This window comes from Macaca mulatta, chromosome 15 (genome assembly GCF_049350105.2).
Source record: "Macaca mulatta isolate MMU2019108-1 chromosome 15, T2T-MMU8v2.0, whole genome shotgun sequence".
NCBI lineage: Eukaryota > Metazoa > Chordata > Mammalia > Primates > Cercopithecidae > Macaca > Macaca mulatta.
In genome coordinates, this window is record NC_133420.1 from 75,528,631 (window position 1) to 75,545,569 (window position 16,939).

The following is a 16,939-nucleotide window of genomic DNA, read 5'->3' on the forward strand; positions in this document are numbered from 1 at the left end:
GAAATATCTGTCCCTTGAAGTAAGCTAGTCCAGAATATTACAGCTAAACCAAAGGGAATGTGATCAGGAATAGCTCATGAGACTCAATGTTGGCAAAGATAGGTGATAGCTAGAGAGCCATCAATTACAATTGGGGCAGGAGATCTGGATGACTTGAACTGACCCTTAAGTGTTCTGGTTCAGTAAGCCGTTGTGGATCTGCATGATCAATGGGGTATTATTGGATGGGCTTTACTCACCAAATATGTTAGCATCTGTCACATGTCAGGCATTCACTAGTCATTGAGGATACAGTGATGAGCAAGAACGATAAGGTTTCTTCCCTCATGGAGTTTACATGAGGAATGATGATTATAAACAAATACATGCAGACCTATTTTGTCTTTCATCCTTGTGGGATTTTGTATACCATATCTCAAAAGACATGAAACTTTTGAAAGTACTCTCAATGGCAGGTAAAGTTAGTTATAGGGACTTAAGACCTTTTGAAAATCAAGGTTAAAAAGACCTGTGGATGAGAAGACAACAGACAAAGGATAATGAAGGCTTGTTCACACATTCAAATTTCTGGGAATTTGTGGACAATGATATGGACAATGATAAGGGTGAATTTTTTTTATAAATGTAGCACTACCACCCACACAGGAGAAGCTAGAAAACAAAAAATGTCTCCATGAATCTAGAATCTTAAAGCTTAGAATGATTGGGCTTAAATCCCTATTCTAGGGCAGATGTTCCCAGCCCCTGGCCGTGGACTGGTACTGGTCCGTGGCCTGTTAGGAACCGGTCCACACAGCCAGAGGTGAGCAGCAGGTGAGCCAGCATTACTGCTCTAGCTCCAACTCCTGTCCGATTAGCTGCAGCACTGGATTCTCATCGGGGCAGAAACCCTGTTTTGAACTGCACATGCGAGGGATCTAGATTGTGCGCTTTTTATGAGAACCTAATGCATCCCCCACCACGGTCCATGGAAAAATTGTCTTCCACAAAACCAGTCCCTGGTACCAAAAAGATTGGGGACCACTGCTCTAGGGGTTTGGCCCCACAGAAGACAACCTATTTTCGTGAATAGTACTATGCTATATGCACCACTGGTCTGTTTAAAGAACTTTAAATTTTAGTGAATTAAAATTGGATTAAAGGTGGGTACAAGTGTTAAAATGAGCAGGCAGTCGTTATCATATCACTATACCTCAGCAAATTGATCCCAGACCCATTGACCATTTTTAGTAATAATCTGGAGGATGGGGTATATTGTGAAATTTCTGTCCCTCGCAGTAGGCTAGTCCAGCATATTACAGATACTCTCTCCACCCAGGGGAGAGGGAATGGGAATACTACTACCTATGTGTCTAGAATTTTCCCAGAAAAGAATAAAGCATTTAGCACGTACCTGACTTGCGTGAACTTCAGTGTTCTATGCTCTTTATGGGAAAGTTACTGAGGCAGTTTTTGAGTTTCTAAAGGGAGGTGAGTGAGCGTGCATATACATTTAATTTTATTTTCTTTTTCCAGGTTTCCTATGCTCGCCCAAGTTCAGCTTCTATCAGAGATGCAAATTTGTATGTCAGCGGACTTCCAAAAACAATGACCCAGAAGGAGTTGGAACAGCTTTTTTCACAATATGGACGCATTATTACTTCTCGTATTCTTGTCGACCAGGTCACTGGTAAGTAGATAGCCACTCTGGACAGTCTTTCCCTGTCTCTGACTAGCAGATTGTGAAATATTCTGTCTTTCCATGTAGCAGTCTTGCCTCTAGAACATATCAAAGGTATATGTGGGCCAGAAAATGCAATTTTCTGCTGTAATTGTTCATAAATATGCATGGATAAAAATAGATTGTGGTGTATAGTGAGCGTGCTTGAGTCATTCCCACCCCGAAGGTGCAGGTTTGAAGCCTGTTTCATGGCTTGTAATAAATTTATAGATGCTATAATCTTCATTTCCAAGCCACTGTGTGATAAAAGCCCTCATCCTGCTTATAAAGTACTAATAAACAACCTTACTTTTGTCAAAAAGCGAAGTTTAATGCACTAGTATGCAGCTAGTTCTCCAAGGGAGGCTTACACTACATCCACACTGGTAATTGCTGTTCAGGCTGTTTTCCAGATTCATGCTGTGCTGTATGGGCATATGTAAGAGTATGAAATTTTGAATGTTAAAAATTTATTTTATTTCTGATACCACTGTTAACCCAACTGAAATGGGAAGACTAAAATGTTCATTAAAACTTTTGAATGTAAGGGAGCTGTTCTGCCAGATCTTTTAGTTAAAGCTAGCAATGTAGATTTGATTATGGATTTTAAAAATAAAATACAGATATAGTTTTCTATTATAAAAGCAATACTTAGCCAGGCGCGGTGGCTCATGCTTGTAATCCCAGCACTTGGGGAGGCCGAGGCGGGAGATCACCTGAGGTTGGGAGTTGAAGACCAGCTTAACCAACACGGAGAAACCCCATCTCTACTAAAAATACAAAATTAGCTGGGTGTGGTGGCCTTGCCTGTAATCCCAACTACTCGGGAGGCTGAGGCAGGAAAATCACTTGAACCCAGGAGGCGGAGGTCACGGTGAGCCGAGATCGTGCCGTTGCACTCCAGCCTGGGCAACAAGAGTGACACTCCATCTCAAAAAATAAATAAAAAAATAAAATAAAAGCAATACTTGTTCTTTAGGAAACAGTTAAAAAAAATAGAGAAACATCGTGAGGGGGAAGTAGAAACAGTTAAAAAAAAATAGAGAAACATCGTGAGGGGGAAGTATTAGCTGTAGTATCATAGACTGAAGCAGACACATGAAGATTTGTGAGGTTGTTTTTGTTTTTTTAAGGTAGCTTTTCTCCTATTTGTTTGTTTGTTTCTCTCTCTCGACCCGCATAATGATAATACCCTGGAGGCATGTTGTATATTACAATGTCTAATTTTTTTTAAAGAAATGACTTCAGAAGAAAATCGAGCCAGATTTTTCATTAATCAAGTGAAGATCCATTTAGTTGATCTCAATGTAATCAGAGGAGCCCATATTACCTGCCTCTGTGCTGTTAATTGGCTTCATAGGAAGCACCACGTTTAGAGTTCTGAGAGGGCTAGCACTATATGCATGCTGGGAGAATAGCCTGAAGATTTTGCTGTCATGAGAATATTTAGGCAAGTGAGAATATGTAAAATACAGCCTCCTTAAATGTGTTAGTTAATTCGTAATACTCATACGTTGCCACCCTGTGTTATTATCACATAGACTAATAATGGTGTTAAATAGAAATCCAGGCCTAGAAATACAGATGAATTTGTTGAAAGCAACAAAAATGTATTTTATTTCATTCATGCTTTCTATTTCATTTGTTCTGAGATCTTGTGAATTGAGAGTAGGTTTCACCTGTGACACAAAGTGCGTCTCCTTTTACCTGATAGTCCATCACAGGTGGACCTAGCTTGTTTTATCAGTGGTTCTCAAGTATGTCCCACACCTGCCATATCAGCAGTCTTCGGGAACCCTGCTAAAAATGCATTCTTGAGCTTCATTCAGAACCTACTGAATAAATCTCTGAGGGTGATCCACAGGTTGTTCTTATGTGTGCTCAAGTAGGAGGACCACTGGTGTAGGTGACTCAAGTTGTGTAGAGGCTGTTTTTTTGCTAATCTAATGCTTTTCTAATGGAACAGCTAAGTTCTAGGGGTTATTAATTCTTAATGGGCGCTAGTAGATAAGTGAAAAGATATATTTGCTATCATTTCACTATTTATTCTTCATACCTAAGGCTTTCAAAGTGAACTTACTCAATTTACCTGAAATGAAAAATGAAGCCCTGCAATTTTCTTATTCAGCCATCAGGTGGTAATAATGTGCAATGCATGCACTTTAAATAGAAAAGGTAAAGTGATAGGGGTTATCTTAGATATGCATATGTGGAAAAAAAGCTTTATCTACATTAGAAAGTTCTAAGTCATTGATCTTATACAGTATTAATTTTAAAGCAAGTAGACCTTCATTTTTTTTTTAAGTTCCTCCAAGCATGATGGTCCAGTGCTTTTTCTCTGCATACCTTTCTTAGTAATCCTGTTATTTTTTCTTCACTGACATACTCTGAATCATCTGTACTTTCTTGCTACTAGTCTAATCCGGTCCTGCTAGTACTCATTTACTTGCCAAAAAAAATTTCCCTGCCACTGCTTATCTCATGATGACCAGCTGTGGCCACCCCACTGGCCTGTTCACGCTAATTAAATGGAATGAGCTGGGTTTCCCTCTACAATTTTTCATAATCTGGAAAGGTTCTTGGCTCTCCTTCTTTCCCATTTGTGTCTTTCACACTGGGGAGAATGTGGGGCAGGGAGTGATCTTCTGTAGTCAGGAGTGATGCTGCTGAGGTCAGAAAGCTTTGATGCTTTGCTTGTAGAAATTTATTTATTTTTAAAATCTAGGTCTTTTTCTCCATATAATATCATTTCTGTAATAAAATACAGCTAGTTAGAAGCACAAGAGAGCTTCAGAGAACTGGAAGAGCCTCTCAGGCGTTTTTTTCCCTAAAGGACCTATATCCTGTGCAATATTATTAAGCTGAATATATTATTTAAAATTTCAACTGAAGTGTCTTTCTACCACAGTGTATGTATTTTTAGCATAGCTTTGTAGCATTTTTAGCAAATTCTTCTTTCTGTTCTCCTTGTTTCAAGGACAGGAGCTACTGTGTCCCTCATTTCTGAGCTGCTTGTCCAATAGCACAATTTGAAAAATGGAACTCCAGTACACTGTTGACATTAAAAGAGTGTACAGGAGGGAGGTGGGAGAGAGAGAAAACATGGACATGCTTGTGCTTTCTTGTCTTAGTTTATTGGAATGCATATGATAATGGGTACTCAGATTATATAAGTGACATGAATTTTTCTGAAAATGCGAAATTGTGATTCCAAACTGAATGGCTAGTAACTTAAGGGGAAAGTTTCTTCCTTGTGTGATTTTGTGGCAAATGTTATATGTAGGTGAAAACATGTTCTCTAGAAGGAAGAATTAATGTGTCCTTTCTTCTCTCCTTCCCTTCTCCTTCTGTCCCCTCTTTTCCAAATCTTTACTCAAATCTACCTTAGGCATATCAAGGGGTGTAGGGTTTATTCGATTTGACAAGCGAATTGAGGCAGAAGAAGCTATCAAAGGCCTAAATGGCCAGAAACCTCCCGGTGCCACGGAGCCAATCACTGTAAAGTTTGCTAATAATCCAAGCCAAAAAACCAATCAGGCCATCCTTTCCCAGCTGTACCAGTCTCCAAACAGAAGGTATCCAGGACCGCTAGCTCAGCAGGCACAGCGTTTTAGGTAAGTCTGGTTTGGTTCTTGTGCCCACCTACTAAACTGAAAGAGAATACTCAGGTTTACTGTCCAGTACTTTTATTGACAGGATCTCTGGTTTGCTTTTGTCAGTGTTGCTGCTTTTATTATTAATTTTTCTTCTTCATGGGCACAGAGAGAATCTACTTGAGGAATAGTGTCTTTTGCTAATATTGGAAGGTAGGGACCAAAGGAAATAACCTACAGCAGTGATTCTTAACCAAGGGTGATTTTGCCTCCCAGGGAACATTTGGCAATGTCTGGAGGTATTCATGTTGGCATAACTTGTGTGGGGTGCTACTAGCATCTAATGGTAGAGGTCAGGGATGCTGCTAAGCTCCTACAATGTACAACATAGCCCCAACAACAAGAAGTTACCTGGCCCAAAGCATCAATAATGGTGTGGTTGAGAAATTCTAATCTGTAGATTTCCAGGGGGTCATCTTAATTGTTTTCAGGGCTTCAGATTTCCTCTTTTTTTTTTTTTTCTTAAAAGATTTTATTCTCATGTGTCAGTTTTTAGGTCAAGCTGTTTCTGTTACTTCACTTTATAATATGTGCACAGTTAAGGATATATAGCCTATGTGACTACATTAAGTTTCTACAAATGAGTTCCTGTCTTCCTTTTTAAAATTGTTCATAAACAGGTTGGCAAACTTTCCCTGTAAAGTACCAGATAGTAAATATTTAACTTTATGGGTTATGGTCACTGTTGCATCTGTCTTGTTTTTTTTTTTTTTGTTTTTGTTTTTGTTTTTTTCTTAACCTGTTAAAAATGTAAAAGCCATTCTTAGCTTATAGCCCATACACCAACAGGTGACAGGCAGTCTCCATTTGGCCTGTCGGTTGTAATTTACTGACCTCTCTGTAGTCCATAGAATGACCATGGCTTTAGCCCAAAGAAGACACTCTATCTCATTGACAGGCATAAATAGTCTAACTTTTTAAGTTTTATTCTGATCCCGGAATAACAAACCAGGAGTCATTGAAAAAATCTCTAATCTGCATGTGAGAAGAACAATGACTTTAAGAAGTTAAGCAGAGCAGAGAGTTTTTGGTTTCATAAGCAAGTCATGCAGTTTTTATTTTCCAGGACATTTTTAAATATCCTTTTTGGCCATATGGTATACTACACCCAGAATGCTATCTAACCCCACACTGATTTTTAAAGATTATTTCCAAGTGCGTATCAATTTTATTTAATTCCTGGGATGGAATAGTTAATTACCAAAAATAAAATCACAAATACAACCTAATAAGATCAAGGAGTTATGTTTTCTAGATTAAATCTATGCATTTATTTTTTTTATTGGAATATTTACAGTGCTGAAAAGAGTGGAGATAAAATCAGTCAAAGTAGCTCCTTTTAAAAAATACTAAATTATGTTGCTTGAGATATGAGAAGGAAATTTGTTATAAATGCCACATTAAATTTCAACTTAAGTTGGCCTTTGCTGTGGGAGAAGAGGTGGTACTGTCAAAAGGCTACATCTGAACTCTGGGTTATTAGGTTGCCAGTGGATCGAGCCTTGTACTTCACGCTCTGCTGTGAGGAAAAGGCATTGGTTTAAAATTAAAAAAAAAAAAAAAAAAAAACCTTTGCCACCTTTGACTTCCCATGGTTGTTGGTGATCAGTCTAGAGTGAGAGATGCGTAGGGCTGCTTGATGCTTGCCTTTGTGGAGAAAGAAGTCTCACACAGAAAGCCCTTTTTCAGCTCTGCACATAGGTTTCCTCTGTGACATCTTAAGTGAATAATATATGTGTAAATATACTTTTTAAAATGCAAATGTAGAACAAACAAGCCTGAAGGAATTTTACAGGTTATTTCCTAGGCAGCTTGTCCAGTTAATTTCAGAGCTCTTTGGGGCCTTGAAAATGATCTCGAGTTTAGATAGAGGAAAGTTCTTCAAAATGTGTTGGTTGATTTTTAACATTGTGAAGTTACAAAATGTTTGCTGTTAGTAGAAAGCTATATTAGTTATTTTTTTCCTGATTGAAGCAATAGTTTTGTTTAATAGTTATTAAGAAACAATGTTCTTGAAATCAAGATTGAGTTCTTAGGAAGATTGAGCAGGAGGACTGAGAAGACAGGATTTGGGGAGTGCCTGATTATTGAAATGGCAAGGCTTGTAGGTGACTCAGGTGCTAGGTTGTTGATGGGTATCAGCCCTTAGGTTTACCTAGCCTCCATCCCTGTAGGCTCTGTGCTTTTTATTTTTGGTTGGGTAAAGCTTTACAGGATGTTCTGATGGTCAAATTTAATTATCTTTTTCTGGCCCATTCTGTGTTTTTGTCTTTTAGTACCATATGTTATCATTAACTTGAAAATTCTCTTTCTTTGACTCCTATAGAAAGACATTTTGGAAGACAAGAATAAGAGATTGTCAGTTGTAAGGGAAACTTGGTTTCAGAAAATGGGAGAAATTCTTACTCTCTCTTCAGATTTTTAACTGTTGTCCCATTCACCCCATTTCTCATTCCTCCCACGATCCCTGTCCAGATAATACAATATGAATGAGTTAGTGTGCTCAGAGATAGTGTTTGATCTAGATTTGGTGTGTTGGAAGAAATTAGAATTCAGGTTTAACCTGATGTTTGGTGCTTCTCTTTAATACGGTGTATTGAACTTGGCTGTCATCATCTTGGTTTCCGCCCCACTCCCGCTTCTTTCACCTCATAAAGACACTTGAATTAAGGGTTTGCTGCTTTTGTTGATATTTTGCTGTTTTCTATAGTTCGAGTCTAAACCATTGCACAGATATTTTGTCCCTGATATTTGTGTTTTATTGCTCTTGCCTTGAGTTTGTCACCTTTCAGCAGACATGTAGAAAATTTCTCACTGTATTTTTTATGTTGTAATAGTACTTTGGGAGTTGAGAGGGATTGAGGAATATAAGTTATATGTATTATAGTCAAGAATACTTTTAATAATCATAAAGTATGAGCCATATCTTTTAAGGTCAAAAAACTTAAAAATCCGTGTAATAAGGGTTAAGTTTAAAGGTGGGTTTGTGAGGTTTATGGCTTAGTCAACCCGTATGAATGATTAGAGAATTATTGTAATATGAGCACTGCTGGTCTAATATGCTTGTTTAATTGACTGCAGCTTTCAAAATAGGACAAGCCTTATTTATTTGGATGGATGGTGTAATTCAAGCCCCTTAAGTATATTCTTGGGACATGATATCAGAATTACACTTTAGGCCAATTTTTTTCATGTTCTTTTCTTGTGGAGCGCTTTAATTTTATTGAATATGACCTAGTCTAATGGCCTGTGTGCCTGCTTCTATGAGCCTTTATGCAATTTTTAAAAAGCCTTTTAAATCAGCACTTGAGTTGCCTTTAAGGCATGTGCTGGTTGCATTATCACAGTTTCCTTTTGGAAGAAACTGGTATCAATTCCCTTGAATAATTTTCCCGTTTCTTAGAGGACAGATGATACCATCTAATTGAATAAGGCAGTAAGGCACTAAGAAGATGGTCTTGTTGTGGATAATTTCCAAGAAGTTCCTGGTTGGTACTTTGGAGAGAGTTTGATAATCGTTATTTGTGGGATTCCGAGTATATTTTCTTACCCATCAATAACTTCATATTTTTATTTCTGACTTTAATTGGGTTCACATTTCCCCTTACTTACATGTAGGCCTTCCCATAGTCCCTCAGCTAAATTTTTTAGAAACTAGGCAGGTACTTTATTTTCTACTTATAAACACAGAGCTTTAAAATAGGAATGATCTACCTGATACATGGTTCTGTTCAAAATTTTGACAAGTTATAATTGGAGCTGTGTTCCAGTTGATAGAAAAATGTTTGTACACATATCTCTCCTATGTGCCTTTTTCATAAACTACATATGTACATGGACTTGTGCTATTCATTAAATTGTAAACTCTAATCAAACATAAAAAAGGATAAAGACGGACAAATATATTAAATATCTTGCTCATTACTATACTGCTTGGCTTCATTTTCCATGTACCTAATATCTTAGTAAATATCTTTTAAAGCAAGATCCATAAAATCATTTCAGATTTCTCATCTGACTTCATGTGATTCATGTTGGATTATCTTGTGTCTAACCTCATAATGTAGCTTGTACTAAGAGTAGGAGAAATAATCGTCTCTCCCTTTTCTTATTTACTTGTATTTCCCTTACTGGTACCATTCTTTACTCTGATTTTTATTTGTAGTGATCTTTTTTTAAGTTACTTTTTCTTTAAATGAAGGTTATTTTAATTAAAGCGGGTCATCCAGACTAATCCTCCATATCTGCTTACTGTGTTACTTGTAAAATGGATTTTGTTCGGGCTAAAGAGCAGAGGAGAGTGCCACTGGCCACCTCTCCCCTTCGATGATTGCTCAGTCTTCCACCAGGGAGGCAGGTGATACACAGGACTGAGAGGGTTACTGGGTTCAGTGCATCTATTAAATATAAGTAAAAATATTTTATTTTAAATACATATTTATTTTATATTATATTATATTTTAAATATATATGTAATGGATACTTTAATATTAACCTTCCATGATGTAGTACATTATCATCCACACCCCTCTGTGAGATAACTCTGGAGGCAGCTAGCTTGTTCTCCATTTAAAAATTGACTTCCATTTATAAATGACCATAAATAAAAGATGTCCTTGAGCAGTGGACAGACCCAGCAAAGACATATTTCTAGGGGCTTGTAGTAGTCCTTGTGTCTTAGTTGCTGCACCATTTTCTCTTACAGCTGCCTGCGTTACAGTTTGCCAAGTGCTACTAGATTTGGAGTGAATGGTGTCCATGTGGAGCACCCGCTGCCTTTTCTGAGCTCCCATGGGAAACATGAATGTGTGGCACTGAGAAAGCTAGGAAACACTTCTGGGCCCAGCTGCATACTGCCAGGGGCGTTTCAGCAGTGCCTGGGCCCTGTTTTCTAGGTTCCGTGTTTCTCCCTACACTCGTTGGTGATGGGAGGAAAAGAAATGTTAGAGTAGATAACTTGGCTTAATTCCAAGGACCATTTTTTTTTCTAAAATGAGAGAGAAGTGAAGAAATCAGTGAAGATCATGGTATCATGTAAGACTTCACAGATAGGGTAAATAAGATGCCCTATCATAATTTGGAGGGTCCTCAGAGATCCTGTTATAAAAATTCCAGCCTTCCTGTCTGGAAATGCCAGAGATGGAAGTGGGGGAAATGGAGGATGGAAAACGAAATGTTTCTCCCTCATTGCGTGTGCAGTCAGGCATCACATAACAACGTTTCAGTCAATCACATGTATGACCATGGTCCCATAATATAGTAGACTGCAAAACATTCCTATTGCCTAGTGATATCATAGTCATCCTAACATTGTGCAATGCATTACCTTTTTTGTGTTTAGATATGGTTAAATACACAATATTTAGCATTGTGTTAGAATTACCTACAGTATTCAGTACAATAACATGTTATCCAGGTTTGTAGCCTACGAGCCATAGCCTATACCATATAGCTAGGCGTGTGGTAGTCTATACCATCTAGGTTTGTATACGTACATTCTCTGATCGTACAACAACGAGATCACCCAGTGACACATTTTCAGAACATATCCCCATTGTTAAACGATGCCTGACTGTAATTCATTTCAGGGGCAAGTTTGATTTCTACCCTGTTTGAAAATTCTGAAAACTCATTTAGGAAATTCTGTCTCTGGGCATGTGCTTGGTGTGCTGAGTGGGTGGTAGCAAAGCGTGACCTGTCCCTAGCTGGATGCAATTAATGGGCATAGATGGTGTAACTTTTGAGTGAATTGATAAGGTGCCTCTGCATTCTGGCCCTCTAGCACTTTGGTTGGAGACCTCAATATGCTGTTCTGTTCTATAGGTACCATATGCCAAGTGCATTCTGTATTGATCATTCCAGCAATTTGATAAAACTGTGTTGTTACTTTATGATTGGTGATGCTAATAATGTGTTTGTCTTTATTGCTGGTATTGGTGACCCTTATTCTTGACTATAAAGGCATGGCATCTTTGACTATACTCATCTCTGCAAAAAATAAAACCCCACATATATACTATTTTTACTTATGTGCAAACAAGGTCATCCAACCAATCCTCTTAGTAGTTTTCATTCTGGACTAAGTTGACAATATTTTTGGTAACCTCATTGTCTTTTTTTGGTCATCATATATTTATTATAAACTATCAGTGACCCTGGCTTGTGCTCAGTAGTGCAATGAAAGGGTGGTAAGTCAAGGCACACACAGACACACACACACACACAAAGATCTTTTGTCATTGTGGTCTGTTCTGTTTCCTTACACTTTGCATAAGCTCAGTTCCTTTCATCTTTACAAAACAAAATTTTCAGTGGAGATTGAGGGCAGGGATGTGGGGAGACTATATTTTTCTCCATTCTGAAAGACCAGATGAGATGTGTTTTGGCTTTTACAAAACTAAAAGGAGTTACTTTTGCATGTGTACTTTAGCATGACTTGATGCCACAGGTTAGGCAATAAGGTTGAGACTTTTTTCAAACTTAGCTTTCACAGGTGTTAAAGAAAAAATTCTCCCCACCATCCCCAGTCCTGGAGGGACAACCCTGGGATGTCTTTGGAGAGTGTTGAACATTGTAGCAGTTGAGAGTGGTTGTGGGCTATGTATTGTATTAAGTTATGCCTACCTCCTCAAAACACGTAATTAATTGGTAAGCATTGTGGAAATTTTGGGACATTAGAGTGATGTTTTGAAACTGATAAAGAAGCAGCAAATGCTGTAAAACTAATTTTTGATATAAGAAAAAGGTAGAAGGTTTTAAAGAGTAATGACACCCCCAACCCCACCCCTATTTACTTTCTTTAAACATTTTTAAGTGAGGCTCAGGTTGGCTTATTTTGTTTCCTACCTGGCTTTTGAAAACTGAGTAGGACGACACTTTCTGTAGCATAATTTGAATACAGCATCCAGATCAGGATCTGAACTCCTGGCTTTGTTGCACATAAGAGTGGTGGGTTTTTCTTTTTTCCTTCTCTAGACCTCAGCTGAGCACATTTCAGAAATGGGGGGAGGGTTAGCTCGGATTGTCTATAAGGCTTTTTTCTACCTGTAATTATACCTCCTTGATTCTAAGAGATGAAAGTCCTTCAAAGTTGGGAAATGAAAGGGAAACTTACGGAATTCTATAACTGCAGAGTTTGAATATCAATGCCATAATTTACTAGCCCTGTGGTCTTGAGCAAGCCACTTAAACCCTGTGTGCCTTAGGTATCTGCAGGGACCAAAGGAGTTTTGAAAATCAAAAGTCGTATAAAGTACATGTAGCTGTCCATTGATCACTTTGAACCTACCTGATGAGAACCCTAAAGTTAACTATCCCAGAGCTTTCGCACTTCCTCTCTGAAAGGTATCCTCAGATGACTGTTACTGTGTCCCATGTACTGACCCTTGTAGAGAGAAACCGTTCACTGGAAGAACTGTCCTGTGGCAGTTGGTGCCCATTAGCTTAAGAATGTAAAAAGACCCAGCATTCTGAGACTTCACATATAATCAGTGTACAAATATCCCCTCGGAAGACGGCAGTAATGAGCCCAGCTTTCTTGAACATCAAGGGGAAAAATTAAAAACTGAAGTTTGCTAAATGTGTGTTTTGCAGGTTGGACAATCTGCTCAATATGGCTTATGGAGTAAAGAGGTAATGATAGAGGTTCATGATACTCATAATCCCTTTCCACAGTTGATTGGTTTCTTTGATTTTGGGAGTGCTATTCACACCCCTCATAAGTTTTTGTTGGGTTTTATTTTGCATGTGCAACCTAATGAAAAGCTGCTCTTGGAAACACAATTGACTCAAGAAATTTTTATACCACTGGATGCCACCTGGTCTTAAAAACCCATCATTTATTTCGTATTGCGTTATGACGTTATAGCATGTTTACATATGTGTTGATCCCTTCCCCTGCCAATCCTGCTTAATTCATGAAGCCAGTTCTAAATATATTTCTTTGCTATTGTGGATGATATTTAGTATGGTGAATAATGGTCATTTTATAACTTATTAATATCTCAGTAGTCTAGCATGTCACTGCAAAGCCACACACAGACCTTGGTCAAAACATCAAGTGGTTTATGTATTTGTTGGGGGAGGAGAATTACTAAAATTATTGGGGATGGAAAAAGTATAAGTTCATTGCTATAACCAACCTCTGTTTTCATTTTTTGTGTGTATGTGTGTGTTTCCTATTCTGTTTAGTAGGTTTTCTCCAATGACCATTGACGGAATGACCAGTTTGGCTGGAATTAATATCCCTGGGCACCCTGGAACAGGGTGGTGTATATTTGTGTACAACCTGGCTCCTGATGCAGATGAGAGTATCCTGTGGCAAATGTTTGGGCCTTTTGGAGCTGTCACCAACGTGAAGGTCATCCGTGACTTTAACACCAATAAATGCAAAGGTTTTGGATTTGTGACTATGACAAACTATGATGAGGCTGCCATGGCGATAGCTAGCCTCAATGGATACCGTCTGGGAGACAGAGTACTGCAGGTCTCCTTTAAGACAAACAAAACGCACAAAGCCTAATGAGCTCTTGTCCTCAGTCCATTTATATATGAAAACTATACAACAAAGGCAAGTTAAGAGAAACTTTATACATTAGTAAATGTCTTTGTAAGTCAGTGTTGAGATGGGGATAAAACGACTACTTAGCATCCTAAGAAATATGTGAGATTTTTTATTGCTAGTATTTGAATTAAAACTTCTTAAATATCTTTTATGTTTGAATATGGACAAGAGGTACAGGGTTTTTACCTGTCACATTGCATTCTATTGCCTTCTTTGAAGAAGGTGGACCTTTTAAAGTGTTTCAGCTAAGGGAAGACATTTCTTTTCTTTTTACATAACTGCCTTGAACCTGTGAGTAAATATTGAGGCTTTGTGTTGTAATTCTTCAGTTGGTTGTGTCTTTTTTTTCCCCCCTTTTTTTCCGTTTTCTGATTAGCTTTGTGTTTGGTTTACATTTAAAGCATTGCTGTTATGTCTGTTTAAGAAAAGTATTTTGAAGTTTACATTTTTATTTATGAAGTTTAAAACAGTATTTATTTTGTAATTATGATTTGGGTTGGGGAAGGGGGGGCTACATTATAAACGCTTATTGTAAGAATACTGGAGAACTTTTCGTAAAGCAGTACCTTGCCAAAGAGATAAGAGCCTCTTTGATGTGGGTTTAAAAAAAGCATCTATTTTTATAAAAAAGAAAATTTGGAGAAACTTTTTACTGGTCCTGGAACAAATATTTTGACTTGAATACTTTGAGAAATCTCTTCATATGACACCTAGTGAGCTTTTAAAATTTACCAGGAAATTTGCAGCGGTTGAAAAATTTAGAAAGATTTATGGTGTAGAAAATACTTTTGAGATCTTTGTATGAAAGGAGTAGAATCATTGGGGGAAACACTGCTGGTTTCATTTTTGTAATCACCAGTGGAGCGTCTGATCATCCTGGTTATTATGATAGGTGGCTCACATTGATTTGTGATTTTGAAACAAATAAAAAAAATTTACAAAAGAATATATAAGAGCAGGCAAGAAATTTAAATTACCGAGAGATGGGGGAAAAATCTGTTCTTCCTAAAGAAATCCCTTCAGATAGAGCTCATGGTGTTTAGTGATGTACTTGCAGTATTGTTTGAAGAATTGTTTTGTCTTAAGGAAAAAAGACGTTGCACATGATTTGTACTGCAGCAAATCAGCAAAAGTGATCTGAGTTGGATATATTTGAAGGTATTTTGAAAGTTACGTTCAAGGCTAACACCTGAGCTTTGTGTAATGTAAATAAGACCTTGTGTTTATGAACCTTTCAGCTAATTTAATTTTTTTTCCCTTACATGCCAAGTGATGTTCAGGTTTTGAATGTTTTTGTATCAGTTTTTTCCTTTGTAAATGGCATTAACATTGTTACTTGAGGTCTTGCTTAATCACTTTTGTTGTCCTGAGGACTTGAATTTACAGTGCATCAGATTTGTTGCTAATTTCGTCTGTAGATAGTCTAGCTTCAGCTGTTTATGGTGATGCTACATTTTCGTTTATAAATATGTTTGTGGTATAAAAAAATGAGTATAACCATAGGTTTTGAACAAATTTCCTTACATTTTTCATACAAAAATCATAAATATCTGTATGCTATTGAAATTTAACTTTGTATGATGCTTAAACCACTATTTGGGGAAATAATAAAATAAGTCTTTACCATGTATGAAAGAAATTTTAAAAAATACAAAATATTTTCTGATTAGCATCTAGCTTATAATAAATTTTCAAAAAAGCTGAAGGCAAAAATGCCTTCATCAGGATGCACTGAGAACTATATAGTTACGTCCTGCTTTTTGTATAAACTGAGATGCTCACATGCTTCCCCTTAGAACAGGCAATGTGCTATGCATAACATAGTTGTACATTATCTTTGCGGTTGCTTTGAGTTTTATTTTTTATTATTTAAAATTGTAGTTATAAAATTTTTCAGTATAGTACAGTACATATACTGTGAGGCGCGTGCTAAAGTGAATAAGCGAGTTTTCATGCTGACCCACTCAATGCTATTCAGAAATCAATTGGCTTAGCACTTTCTCATATCCTTAGGTGCATTTAGATTGTCAGAGTTAACCTTCTGCGTTTAAAAAAAAAAAAAAAAAACACTAAAAAATAAAATACATGTATATACTTAAAAAAAAATAATAAGGTTTCCCTCAAGGGAAAACAGCAGCTACATGCTTCTTTCCTATACTACTGTAGCAAACCAAGGCATTGATGAGAGGGCATGCAAATTGTGCTTCACTTTACAGTGTTTATCAGAGCACTTAATAAAATGTAAGGCTGGTATTTATTTGAAGTTGTACAGTATGACTTAATTCACATCTGTTGGAATAGAAAATATATTCTGTTGAGTATTTAAGAGGCTGTACATGTTTTCTTTTGTGTTTGGATTCTTTGTACTTTTTCATGTTCAGTACATCAATAAACAAAGTTGAAGGGAAAGAACAGTGTGGTGAGTAGGTCTTTATACACAATTCGGGCGCACCTGTGCTCAGTCTAATATGCAGACTTGCCCTCTTGAGTTAAAAGAAGTTCCCTCAGAGTTTCAGTGGAAAGCAGTGTTACCTCTTAGAATTCCAAAAGGCAAGTTATTTGAAGTAGAACACACAAAAAATTTTTGGACTGAGTGACACCTTCTGATTAGTTTTCAAATATTACTAAATGAGTAATTCTCACAGGAGAACATACTTTCATCTGCTAGTTGTAAAGTTTGGGAAATTGGATATCAACACCATTTTATGGCTGGGATTCTACCTTCAGCTTTTTGCACAAATAATCACCCTTACACATTTGTATGAGTTAAAAACGAAATAGAAGGAAAGTAGCTTACTCAGCTTCCACTGGCAATCTTTAATTCACTCATGGGATTAAATGTTGGTGTGTAAAAGTTAACTTTTTTGCACACATGCTAGATTGTCAAGAGATTCTTCCCTAAAATCAGAAACTCAGTTTCTATTAAATTAGTGTTGTTCTGTGTTGCACAGGTTACAAACCGTGAACTCTGCCAACCCTGTGTTTCGCATACAAGTTCAGTTCTTGTACACACCCTTAACAGAT

The 16,939-nt window shown here is 37.3% G+C and overlaps 1 protein-coding gene across 16 annotated transcripts in view; it reads left to right on the forward strand.

The window, feature by feature from the left end:
* ELAVL2 (ELAV like RNA binding protein 2) overlaps positions 1–16,324 on the forward strand; it is a 135,144-nt gene extending 118,820 nt beyond the window's left edge. For 4 of the 16 annotated variants that reach the window (XM_015117606.3, XM_028834319.2, XM_015117605.3 and 1 more), the window contains exons 4-7: positions 1,516–1,669; positions 5,088–5,313; positions 12,946–12,984; positions 13,543–16,324. In XM_015117606.3, coding sequence (XP_014973092.1) covers positions 1,516–1,669; positions 5,088–5,313; positions 12,946–12,984; positions 13,543–13,873 — 750 coding nt within the window. In that variant the 3' untranslated portion in view covers positions 13,874–16,324. 16 annotated transcript variants of the gene reach the window in all.
* Positions 16,325–16,939: the final 615 nt, after the last annotated feature.